This window comes from Dipodomys ordii, unplaced genomic scaffold (assembly GCF_000151885.1).
Source record: "Dipodomys ordii isolate 6190 unplaced genomic scaffold, Dord_2.0 Scaffold41, whole genome shotgun sequence".
NCBI classification, from domain to species: Eukaryota; Metazoa; Chordata; class Mammalia; order Rodentia; family Heteromyidae; genus Dipodomys; species Dipodomys ordii.
In genome coordinates, this window is record NW_012267257.1 from 14252283 (window position 1) to 14265761 (window position 13479).

At 36.7% G+C, this 13479-nt stretch overlaps 1 protein-coding gene across 2 annotated transcripts in view; it reads right to left on the reverse strand.

Annotated features, from left to right (window-relative positions):
• Positions 1 to 2861: 2861 nt before the first annotated feature.
• Positions 2862 to 13479, reverse strand: part of Sub1 (SUB1 homolog (S. cerevisiae)) — an 11353-nt gene continuing 735 nt past the window's right edge. Inside the window, exons 1-5 of one of the 2 annotated variants that reach the window (XM_013018617.1) lie at positions 13396 to 13414; positions 11701 to 11773; positions 9094 to 9216; positions 5008 to 5116; positions 2862 to 3192 (exon numbers count right to left, since the gene is read on the reverse strand). In XM_013018617.1, the coding sequence (XP_012874071.1) occupies positions 3113 to 3192; positions 5008 to 5116; positions 9094 to 9216; positions 11701 to 11772 (384 nt within the window). In that variant the 5' untranslated portion in view covers position 11773; positions 13396 to 13414 and the 3' untranslated portion in view covers positions 2862 to 3112. Of the gene's footprint in view, positions 3193 to 5007; positions 5117 to 9093; positions 9217 to 11700; positions 11774 to 13395; positions 13415 to 13479 lie in introns of those variants that run through there. The other variant, XM_013018616.1, reaches the window with a different exon arrangement.

Here is a 13479-nt window from a genome sequence, read left to right on the forward strand (position 1 = left end):
TAAAAGAAAAGCAGGGATTTTACAAATATGTTTGAAATACTCAAAGGAGTCCAGTATGCCATTAAAATACACCAAAGAAATCACAAACACTAAGTATTTACACAGTGAAGAAAAACACGAGGCTGTGTAGACTGGTACGTTGGTATTTGCATTTTCCCATTTGGATCACATAGACAAACACAGGCCCACAACACCCATTTCCCACCCAAGGTCTGCACAAGATTAACATTGCCAGGCTAATAAAACCCCAAAGCATTGACCCAGAAAGCTGCTCCACTTGCCAATAAACCCATTTAACAGATAAGGCTTGTGAAAGCGGGAAAGCACAAAGGGCACATTTCTTACTTTTATTCAGTATTTAAAATGTTCACAGGTAGAGTATTATATTCACTGACATCTCCATGGAAGATGTACCAAACAAAGCATACAGGCATTCCACAATCAAAAATTACACACTTATGACTATGTGCAAGGTTACACAATAATTTACCTGGAAAACCTTTTTAATAAAATGTCTCATCATGATTTCCAAAAAAATTAACCACAAAGAATTTCAGGAGAGATCTCTAAATATTAGTAATTTTTAATTTTCACATTTTTTATAACACTCTGCTAATATACCTGGTCAGGAACACATGGATAATTTATATTAAATTCTTTTTCTTCCCCCTCAGTAGATAAGTCAAAATGTAATTCCTTATTATTTTTAGCCTAAGTCTATTTCTAACTATTAATTATGTAGGATAGTTTGATCACCATAGCCTCTTGACTGGCTAATGAGGTAAGAGTATTCTTCAAAAGAAACTTTTAAGCATTTATGAGACAAAAGAAAAGCATATTTTTCCCAGTGGTTGTTCTTTCAGTAAAATGCTAAGAACAATGAAAATCAGTCAAAAATCACTCATACATTAGAAGACAAAGAGGGAATCCCATTAGCCCTGTTGTTTAAAGGAAAAAAAAAACTGTGTGCTGATATTCACTCATTCTGGCATTATAATACAAGCCGTCTTCCTGGGAGAAATCTTACTAAGGAGATAAAAGTATGAGCAGAAAATAAGTGTACTCTACCCTTTCTTTTCAGTACTAGTCTCCTTTCTCCTCATTCTTTTCTACACACACACACACACACACACACACACACACACACACAATTTCAATATATTACATAGCCAGTAACATAACTGAATGAATTTAGTGGTCAATTTACTATTGTGCCAGAGTAAGCACATCCAAATTGGAGACTATTAATAGTATACTAAAAAGCTAATAAATGCCTAGGTAATCCATTACCGTACCATCTCTATATATTCATATTGTTTTCAAAATGCACACATCCTAAGGATTCACTTAGGAATTTATCCATCACAGCCTCATTTTATCAACACTAAAATCTGACCTTTCTTACGACCCTAAGTGCCCAAAATAAGCAATTCTTTACAAAACTATTTAAGCCAGTGGGACACATATATGTTCCCAACTAAAGAGAGAGGGGTTCTCTCTCAAGAATGACTCATCTGAAGTACATATGGTATTTTGAACACTTGGATACCTATTACGAAAGATTAAGCTATATTAAGTGTGACTTCTTTATTTTACCAATCTTCAGTTACTAAATGTTACTACTAATCCCACTTAGAAAGTCATCTAAAGAATATAAAACAAAAGGATAGTTACCAGAAGGGAAAAAAATTCTGTATCATCTTACAGTTTTAAAATTTAAATTTATCAAGACAAGTTAGATGTAGAAATCTAACATAACAGAATACTACAACTGATATGGCTACCTTTATTTAAAGCCAGTGTTTGAAATGTGCTACCTCAAATAATGTATCAATATTTTTTACGATCTTTAAACCTTTCTTTTTACTACTCTCCTAGACTATGTCCTACTGATGTGATCATGTGTGTACGTATTTACTTTCAGGAAAATTCCTTCCTCCTCACAAACCTACTTTTGAACTGCAGTTAGTTTCCTTTACATTCTTTACCTGAGGCACACCATGCCTATTTATTGCTACTAAGCCCCTGATATCTGTGCCTCATTCTGCACTATCATCATTGGTAAGATGAAAACCAATTAAAACTAACATCAACATTCTTAATAACTAGAAGTCCAGAAGACTCACTACAAAATGAAACAAGTCTTACTAAAGCAAGAGCAAGACACCTAAATATGTACTCTTCTAAAAAAAAAAAAAAAAAACCTCATTACCTACTGATAGTAAAATTCAGTGACATCTCTTATCTATATACATAATTCACATTCAATCTTACTAAATAAAATGTTACGCCAGTAAGTTTTTGTAATTTTTTATTAAATCCTAAGCTACATTAACAATATCTGCTTTTAGACTTTATCCTATGGTGAGCATGTTTACTAAATGAAAGTTAGTCAAACATCTAAATCATCTTCAGTAGACTAAGTTTCCTATAGATAAGATTACTATACACAACACTGAGCAATGACAATCACTTGGCTCAGAATTTCCACAAGCCAGATTACCAAACTGTTTGCTAATATTTACTACAGTGACTTAATTCTCAAATAGTATTTTAGTTTTAAGTGTGTTTGACTGAGTTTCCAAATTGCATTAATATACCCAAGAGCAAAGAGTAAAAAAATGAACAAGAGATTATTTTTAAAAATGAAGAAAAAAAGTCAAATATCTGGGAGGAAAAGTCAAGTATATGTATTTGGCTGGAAGAGATCAAGAATGTATTTTATAAATCAAGTTCAAACATTCAATGTAATGCGAAGTCTTTTTAAATGTGAAAGCTGAGTTCAAACTATTGTCTATAAAACTGTTACTTTTGGCCTTAAACAGTACCTACCTAATCTTGATCAAAAAGGCCACAACAGCTAAGATTGTAATTACTTAATTTTATTTTACACTAGGTGGGAGACACAAAGCAATCCTCCTTAATAAAGTTGACAATGAGCTTCACTCAGAACATTTTTAATAATGCACATTAAAAAAAAAAGTATTCATCTTACAAATTGTTCTGCAATCCAAATATACAATAGCTTGGAAAACATTTTAGAAAACAAAAGCCAATGTAAAAAGACAGATTAAAACAAGTAGAACAGTACAGGTTTTATATGGCTCAGATTTTACAGTTTTCTTACTGCATCGTCAATGTCAGAAATCTGTTCCTTCAGCTGACTCCATTGCTCCGGATTTAAAGAAATACCTACAACAAGTTTAAAAATTCAAAGTTTAAAAATCAAGCTCTCTCGAGGATTTTCCTACTTCCAACTAAAATAGTGTTTATCAAAATTGCTGTTTGATTTTTGTGGGTTTTGCCATGCTTAAGAGTCCAATCTAGGGGCTTCCCACCCACAAAGCACCTCCCTCTATTTAAGGTATATCGTCAGACTAAAGCTGCCACTTTGAGTATCACCAGGCTACTGCTATATTGAGATTTTATGACATACTGATATTCAGACACTGAAATCTTGTATTTTTTAAATTTGTCATAATCAATTTAACATAATGACCAAGACAATCAATGAGAACAAATGATAGTTTAAGACATCTCTCACAAATACTTGCAACTAGCAGGCAAAGGATCAGGCCCAGACTTGGCATGCATGCAACACTTCCATTACTACGTGGTGTCAATGCCAACATTTGCCCCAAAGTTCCAGAGGAAATCTGCACTGGGTCTTCAAGAAACATTCCTTTCACTTTGGAATATACCCCTGGGGCATGACTCCTACAAGACTTAGCAGAGTACATTCTAGGGTCATGCTGTCAGGGTCAAATCACAGCTGCAAGATAAGCTTCAGTTTCCTCACCAGTAAAATGAGGCATATGAACTAAAGGGTGGCTCTAACTTGAAAATCAAGTAACGTAAGAATTAGCGTATTACCCAACAACACACACATAAAATAGGAAATTGAAAGGAAGATAGAGTGGGACAGCACCTAGAAAGGTCTTTCAAGCTAAATGTTTAGTAAATACTTGGAGGAATTAAAAAATTGCATTAGTCAGTCCAAAACAACTTGAGTGACTAATCCAGGAATGACTTGAACTTAAAAAACATTAAACATTAAATATAGAAAGTCTGGGCTGGGAAGGTGGCTGAGTGGTAGAGCGCTTGCCTTGCATGCCTGAGGCCCTGGGTTCGATTCCTCAGCACCACATAAGCAAAAAGAAAAAAGCCAGAAGTGGCGCTGTGGCTCAAGTGGTAGAGCGCTAGCCTTGAGCTGAAGAGCTGAGGGATAGCGCCCAGGCCCAGAGTTCAGGCCCCACGACCGGACCTCCCTGCCCCCCCTCAAAAAAAGAAAGTCTATGAAAACCAAAACTACAAGGAAGCAAAAAAGAAAAAAGAAAACAAAAACTGGGGGTGGAGGGGAAGATAGGAAGGAGAAACAAAGGAGGAGACAACAATGCTTGAAAAGAAATGTACTCATTATCTTGCCCATGTAATTGTAACTCCTCTGTACAGTATTTTCATAAAAAAAAACTGACAAGCAGGCATACTAGTACTATAAATATAAATTATAAATACATATATATAAAAACACTTTTTCATCAGCTTAAACCTAAAGACTAACTACCCAAATACACAATTGAGGATGGTTCAACAAATGTTCTCTAGTACTTGGTGAAATCTGATTGGGAGTGGATGAAGACCAACCAAGGGAGGGAAGACAGGGACTCACTTAGAGCACACTGTCCTACCCAACAGTCCTAAGGAATCAAAAGAAGACACTAAAACATTTTCTATTTCTGATTTAACAACTTCCCAGTGGTACTGATGTGCTTCAGATTGTAAAAAAGGAAAATTACATTCAAGTTAAATATCAACCAACTAAAGTGATACTTGGGTATATTATTTTTTCTAGGTTTTACTTCAAAATGCCTATGAAAGTAGAGAAAAAACTGAGTGAGGTTGATCCTTGCCCTGTGCACTCTGCCAGTAGTTCAATGGCGAATAATGCAGGTTACTTGGAGCCATTTTAAATTATTCCCAACATTAAAATCAAAGTGAAAAACCTACCTTTTCTTCCTGGCTTCATTTCACCTTCTGGATCCATCCAATATTCTCTAATATCAATTAGAACTTTCCCTTTAAAGTCCCGAACACTTACATATCTCATTTTCCCAATCTAAAAAAAAAGAGGAAAAAAAATCACATTAAAAAAGAGGTATTCCAGCCAGGCACCGGTGGTTCACGTCTGTAATCCTAGCTACTCAGGGAACTGAGATCTAAGAATCTCAGTTCAAAGCCAGCCCCGGCAGGAAAGTCCGTGAGACTCTTATTTCCAATAAACCACAGAAAACCGGAAGTGATGTTGTGGCTCAAGTGGTAGAAGACTTGCCAAGAGCTGAGGGACAGCATCCAGGCCCAGAGTTTAAAGCTCCATGACTGACCAAAAAAAGGGGGGAAGGAGGGGGCAGGATTCTTTACAACAGCAATACATTTTGGTAGCCACGTCTATTACATTCATAATTTGCTTCAAGCTGCCTCTTTTAATCATGAAAAGAACTAGTATTCTCAACTGTAAGCAAAAGAAATCAATGTTTAAATCTTTTAACAGTTCTAAAAGGATAGGAGAAAATATCTCACACTTCCATTTTTAAATTTATAAATGTCATTAGTAAAATAGCACATTTGCTATGGAAACAATACTCAAGTTCCTCAAAAATTCAAAGAACTACATATGATCCAACATTCCCACTTTTATGAATACAATCATGGTTAAAATATATATGTTGTACTCTAAGTGTTAGGAGCCTCTCACTGTGTAAACAGCAGAATACACTGACACAAATGAATCGAGTACTACTGTGTATGGGGCAAGCCTGATAGCTACCCAGGTATCAAAGTGCATGAAGACTCCATCTTACATGATGGCATGCAGCAGGAGGCTGACAGGCTAGGCCAGCCTGGGCATAAAATAAGACCCTATTTCAAAAAGAAAGCAAACGCCGGGCGCTGGTGGCTCACGCCTGTAATCCTAGCTACTCAGGAGGCTGAGATCTGTCGATCACAGTTCAAAGCCAGCCCAGGCAGGGAAGTCCGTGAAACTCTTATCTCCAATAAACCACTAGAAAACCGGAAGTGGCGCTGTGGCTCAAGTGGTAGAGCACTCGCCTTGAGCTGAAAAGCTGAGGGACAGCGCCTAGGCCCAGAGTTCAAGCCCCATGCCGAAAAAAAAAAAAAAAAAAAAAGCAAATCACAGCTCAAGATGTACAATAATGTTGGTAGGCAATATAATCCTATGGGACCACCGTAGGAGGTGATACAAGTGGTCTATCACTGACCAAAATGGTGTTAAGACACACTGACTCTACAATGAAAGATTGACAGCAGGATCTCAAAAGGTATTTGCCCACCAATATTCACAATAGCCAAGAAACAGTAGCAACCCCAATGTTCATCATCAGATCAATGCATAATAAAAGACACACAATGGAATGTTACTCCATATTCCTGTCAACATATTACATATGGATGAATATTTTTGTTAAGTGAAGCCAATCATGGAAGTGACAGAACTACTGAGCCGGCTCAACATATCTGACATGTTCAAAACCTAACCCAGTCCAATTCTTAAAAGAAATGAAAAAGGGAATTATTCAATACATAGTTTCAGTTTTACAGAATGAAAATGTTCTAAAGATCTGTTTCACAATAGTGTACATATACTTCTGTGGTTTTTACCACAATTTAAAAAAATCATTGAGAATCCACATTCAGGTAACATCAGCAAGTGTTCTGAATAGAGGAGTCCAAAGTACTCTGGGGATTAGTACTCTGGGGATTAGTACTCTGGGGGAGTGGGGAGAAGCTTATCCCGTCAGACACCAGCAAAGCAAGCACAATGACATACACGGGTTCAAACCTAATGCCCCCTCCCAAAAAAAGAACTCAGACCTTCTGACGTTCACTTTAAATTAAATCTTTAACATACTTTACTCTCAGATTTAGTAATGTGAAACTATCCACCAAAATTTATTCTTAACATAAACTACAAACTTCAAAAAGCACAGCCTTGGGCTGGGAAGGTGGCTCAGTGGTAGAGCGCTTGCCTTGCATGCCTGAGGCCCTGGGTTCAATTCCTCAGCACCACATAAGCAAAAAAGTGGTACTGTGGTTCAAGTGGTAGAGCGCTAGCCTTGAGCTGAAGAGCTGAGGGACAGCACCCAGGCCCAGAGTTCAGGCCCCACGACTGGACCCAAAAAAAAAAAAGCACAGCCTTTAATGGACTTTCTCTTAAAGCTATTAAGTTCCCTAGGGTTAAAAGCATTTACATTTGCTCTATAGTGATCTTTTTTTTTTTTTATATAAGCATACATGAACTGAAGAGGGATGCGGAAAAAAGCCCAAAACAGTTGTATAACAAACATTTGCCAATATTAAGCTAAAATATTCCAGAGCTGCCCTTAGGTCTACTAAAGTAGTAAAATCAATGAAAGGAACAGACACTATAACAGATTTTAACTTTCATTCTGTCTCTAAAACAGCTTCCATGGCACTCAGAATAAAACGATCCTAAACATGGCTTCCCAATAGGCAGGCCCTAGTAAGATGTACCCTTCATCATTCTCAAGAATTACTCTCAGACATTACAAGGCTCCAATCACAGACTGTACTTTGTAACTGCTGCACTGGCTAGGCTCTCCCATTTCAAGATAGTAACATAGCTCCCAGTATTTGAAAATGTTTCCCTCTTCCTTATACTTTGCACAACTGGCTCCTCTTTCATATGTTTTCCATTCCAGTCTAATTCTGGCAAGCAGAAAGCATCACCAAGTTCAAAAAAATATCTATATGCAAGCCTTATGTTCTACTCAATTAAATGGTTGCAGTCTCATTCTCAATCTTTTGTCTTAAACTAATACTTAACATCTTAAAACATTCATCTTTTTCCTCCTTCCTTGACTAATATTTTTCCACCTTATCCTGTCTTGACCTACAGCCTTCTTCCATTTCTCTACTGCCTCCCTTTCTGCAGTGGTTGGCTTTACTCATTCTGATGATGCCAGTAAGAACATTTTCCACCCAAGACTTCTATAGGTGCTCCCACAACCTACTTATTTGATCACATTTACAACCTGCTCTACCTCCTAACTGATGGCTTCATTCTTATGGTCCCATGCTTCCTCATGTGCATCTTTGTAATCACCATTTCTTCCTTAGGAAAAAGCCATCTAAACCTTATACAAATATAAGCCTGTAATTCCCTCTCTAATGTCACCAGTATGCAATTATCCTCCATTCATCTTCCCTTCACCAATCATTGTCATACAATGATACCAATATCAAGTCTCCCTAAAAATAGATTTAATAACTTACCCATCACCTATTCTTTCCTAGTGATAACATAAAATCCTTAATTTCCCTCATTTTTCCCACTCTACTTTTCAGTTGCTTTCTTTTCTTCTGGACTGGAGGCTTCACAAATGTAGCAGGCCAAAATTAGGCAAGTTATAATTACTACTTATCCTCCAATAATATCCCATTGACACTTTACAGTCTAATACGCAATACTTCTCCAAGTTGCTTTCTAAATAGAGTTCTCAATCTTTTAAGAATTTCTGTAACATTTAGATTGGCATTGTTCTATTATCTTTCTCTTCAAATACTTGAATAAAGGGTTTTCAACTTAACATGTCCACTTGTGTGTATAATAATGTTTTTCAATACTTTTATAGTTTTTAAATATGCATTGTTTTACATATGGCAAACATGGACTTCTAAATGTTCACACTACCCAGTATTGTGTAAAAGGCTTTCATTTCTAACTTATTTGTGTATATATATCATTTTTTTTTGGCCAGTCCTGGGGCTTGGACTCAAGTCATGAGCACTGTCCCTGAGCTTCTTTTTCCTCAAGGCTAGTAGCCATAGCACCATTTCCAGCTTTTTATGTGGTACTGAGGAATCATGCATGCTAGGCAAGCACCCTACCACTAAGCCACATTCTTAGCCTGACTTATTTTTATATTTTAATCAATATTCTCAGTCAAGGATTCTAACACCCAATAAAAAGCTGTTAAGCAATATCAGATCAAAATTTAACATTCTTTAGTCGAGATAATAGTTCCACTGGATTTATAAGGAGATAATCAGCATTACCTGAAACATGTTATCATCCCTGCTGCTGCTGCTCTGCTTAGAAGATGCCAGAGCTCTCGAAGTCTCACCTGTCTTTTGCTTTTTTATAGGCTTTTCTGTAGTAACTTGCTTTTTCCTCTTTAACTTCAAAGAAAAAGCAAGAATGTGGTTAAAAATTACATTAACAAAAGACATTTCAGGTTCAAAAACTCAACTCTTTTGAAGATTTAGTCAAAAAACTACATTAAGGGGAAAAAAAATAAATATAGACACAGGAAAGTTTCACTTAACCACACATCTAAGAATTTAAGCTACATGTGTATCTATAGGGTTCTCAAATTGTTGTCAGGATCCCCAAAATACTTCAGCTATTAGAATAGTGTTAATCAGAAACAGTCATATTGTAGATTACGTAAAATATTTTTGAAAGAAAAAGATGCAGAGCTCATGCTTTTGAATACTTTTAGAAACCACAGCTTTACTAAAAGCTTAGTCAACTCCTGTATTTATTTGTGTTTTGTTTTTGTTAGGCATGGAGGAGCACACCTGTAATGCCAGCACTGGGGAGGATGAGGCAGAAAGGTTGTATGTTTGGGATGAAAGGCTACATTGCAAGTCCTTGTCTCAAAAAATTTTTTAAAAAGGTATTTATTAATTACCTGCTTATTATGAAAGGATCTAAACTGGCTTAAGAAATAATATATGATTAGGAAAGCTTAAGAGAGCTATTTTGTACCAGGAGATTAAACTCAATGTCTTCATCACCAAAAAAAATGTTACTGAAAATGTGTAATAGTATTTTAAGATGACTAGTTAAAATCAGAAGAATATTTTAAAAGCAGCATTACTGTAAAAGATTTTTATATCGCCTCATTCTCAAAATGACCTGTTAATAAAAATGATTACAGTTCTCAACTCAAACAGTAGAGGGCAATCATGAGTGGAAAAATAAAAACTTGTGGCATTGAAACTTGAACCCAGGACCTTCCACATGCTAGCAAGCCTTCTACTGTTTAGAACTACATCATCCAAAATTAATATTTTAATTACTAAATTTAATGTATGAAACTAAGTAAAACACAGAGAAGTAAAACGAAATAAAAAAACATGTAATGTAGCTGCTTGCAGGTTTAATAGTATTATTTAGGAAAAATAACAAAAAAATTAGACAAAGCAGCAATCAATTATTCTTTAAATCAAGTTCTGTGGACTACTGCTTGCCTGGGACAAAAAAAAAAAGAATCAAAATGAGTTTATTTAAATATGTTCAAATGTTACACCAATACATTATTTTTTCGATTAAGAGATTTCTTGAAATGCCGGATGTGGTGGCTCATGCCTAGCTATTCAGGAGGCTGAGAGCCAGAGCAGGAAAGTCTGTGAGACTCTTATCTCCAATAAACCACTCAGAAAACCAGAAGTGGTGCTGTGGCTCAAGTGGTAGTGGGCTAAGCCTTGAACTGAAGAGCTGAGGGACAGCGCCCAGGCCCAGAGTTAAAGACTCATGACCAACAAAAAATAAAAATAAAGAGATTTCTTGAGTATAGCTGTACATACTCTTTGAAGCCTTATTTCAACTTCCTGGTAATGTCTGTATGTACACTTTACTAGTTCACTTCCTCTAGAGTCTAGGATATCACTCACCCTGTTAGCTTACAGTGCTACAAGAGAAAAAAGGAAAAAAAAAAAAGATGAGTCTGCTACCTTTGAATACACTTTACATTTCTAAAGTTCTAAAGTTACTCGACACTTCTTACAAAGGAGATGTACCAACTAATTAATTCTACTTCTAGGATATAAGTATTTACATATATATACACATAAATGTATATTGTGTATGTATTTCTGTATATACGGAAATTTATGTGAGAGTTCCAGGTAGAAGAAGTCTTGACCACAAAGTGAGCTGCTCAGTTATGCTCCACTGCTGTGCTCAATTAGGTGGAATGCAGGGTTTACAGAGCAGTTATCTTATGCATAGTCTATTCTGTCAAAATGGATAATTTCATGTAACTCTGTCTGGATGCTGATTTAACTAAAGGGGAAAAAAATAACTCAAATTTTAAATGCACAGAGACTGAAATTCAGTAATTTTTGTGGAAAAATTGTGAAGACAGTCAAATTTAACACTTGCACTCAAACTTCAGGTAATTTGGTCAAAACTTCAGGTAATTTGGTCAAACTACTACAAACAATACCTACAGATTAGGCGGACTACTAAATATAATGACAAAAATTGTCTGAGGACCAATTACAATTCTAGAGCCTACAGTCTAAGGAAGTGGGGTCCTTCAACTTTCCACAGTTCCTAAAGTTCTTCAACAGAAGACCTGCTTTTCTAGGCAAATGGCACAGAAGCCACCTACAATTTCAGAAGCATGAAACTGAACTCTCAATTTTAAGATTAAGTTTCTGATCCAAGTGTGGAGGCACATCTGTGTTAATTCCAGACATGCTGGGAGCCTCTGATGATCAAGGAAGCTTCTCAAAACCTGACAGCCTGGCATACACATGGAGAATGTTTAAAAAAACAATTGTAGTAGGCCCTTTAATATCCTTCAGAAAATAGATGTTGGCAATACTGCTGAGCTAAACAGAAAAAACGATTTGATCAGTAAAAAAAGTCACCTTTTTGTCAACTTCACTGTCAGAATCACTGCCAGAAGAGCTTGAAGAAACAAGTTCCTTTGATTTAGGCATTCTGGAAGAAAAATATATTACATAGCTTACACATTGTTATTTTATCTTCACCTTAACTCTCCCCCAATCAAAAGAATCAATGATTCTATCATTTTAAGGTATTGAACACAGGTTTCATCACATCTAAGGTGGTAACAAATAGACAATATTCTGAAAGAGGAGAAAGAACTAAATACCCCATATACATTCCTCCACTCTTTTTGATACTTATAGGGCTTGGAAGCTCATGGGGAAAATAGATTGCCAGGCAGCTGAAGATACTGTTCGAATCAGATTAAAAGTAAATTTTTCTCAGTATTGTTTTACATTTCTGGAATTAGATTTAAAGTAAACCACTCAGAATGGGCACCATCTTTCACATATGGGCAAAAGCTGTACCACAAACTGTGGTATCTAATTTGTTTTGTCATTAGATCTTTTTTTTTTGTATACACTGGTTTTTGGATCACATCAAAATAAGCTCTAATGCAGCATTCACAAAGTTATCATAAATCACAAAATTTTACACTAATTTTCTACCCTAGAATATAATTAAAATTTGAAAAATGTTTATGGGAAGGGCAAACCCCAGGCCAGCATAAACCTCAGTACTTTTCTGAAGTATTTTCTTAGTGCCTGAGTTATAAAACAGAGAGCAGAATATCTGAAAAGTCTAGACTCCAAATTTCAAGACATGTTGATACTTCAAGACTCATACAAGGTGACAGAAAGTAAATTACTAAAGTATCTTTTGCTCTCTTCATCTTAAAAAAAATCCTAGATTCATTCATTTTTGTATACGTAAAAAACCATAGGGCCTGCAGGGTGCAGGTGGGCAAACCTGCAATCCTACCTAATCATTGAGGCTGAGAGCTGAGGATCACGTTAAAAGACAGCCTGGGGTAGGCAAATCCATGAGACTCTCATCTCCAATTAGCCACTCTCATCTCCAATTAACCACTAAAAGGCCAGAAGTGGAGCTGTGGCTCAAATGGTAGGGCACTAGTCTTGAGCAAAAGAGCTCAGAGGCAGCATCTAGTCAGTCCCGGAGTTCGAGCTCTAAGGCTGACACACACACACAAAAAAACATACCCCCTAATAAACGTTAACACCCTCTATAAATGTTGATCAAAGAAAAAAAAGATTTCAATTTCTCCTTTAAAAACAACTAAAAGAACACCACCGATCTAGCTTTGGCCACGGTATGGGAATGTTCCACAATAAGAAATCAAGGTTAAAGGGGAAAAAAAAAGTGGGCCATTCCAGTCCTGACCGTTAAATTCAAAAAGCTCAAACTATGCCCAACCCGAACACGATCATTCTAACTGGTCATTTCACGACGATTAAGGGAGTTCGGTGTAAATGTTCCCACGTTTCATACACTTTTCTCTGCTCCACTTTACAACCTATCCTCCGAAGTCGATTTCATTCAGCGTCCTTTGCTAGCTGCTACCCCCCCCCCACCCAAGCTTTCTTTATTAAAAGGTCATTAACTTCAATTTGCAAGCAGCCAATGAACAACAACGGGCGGCAAGAACTACCGTTTATTACGAAAAGCTGCCTGGAGGCTTAAACCTCAAATCCGGGAGTGCGCCGGGCGTGGGGAACTGAGGCCGGCTCCCCAACTTCTCACAAAAGACCTACTTGGCTCTGACTGAGCGAGGGCTAACGTTTCCCGAGGAGGTCGGAGCCGTGGCAGAAGGTGCACGGAGCTCAGCTACCAGGGGG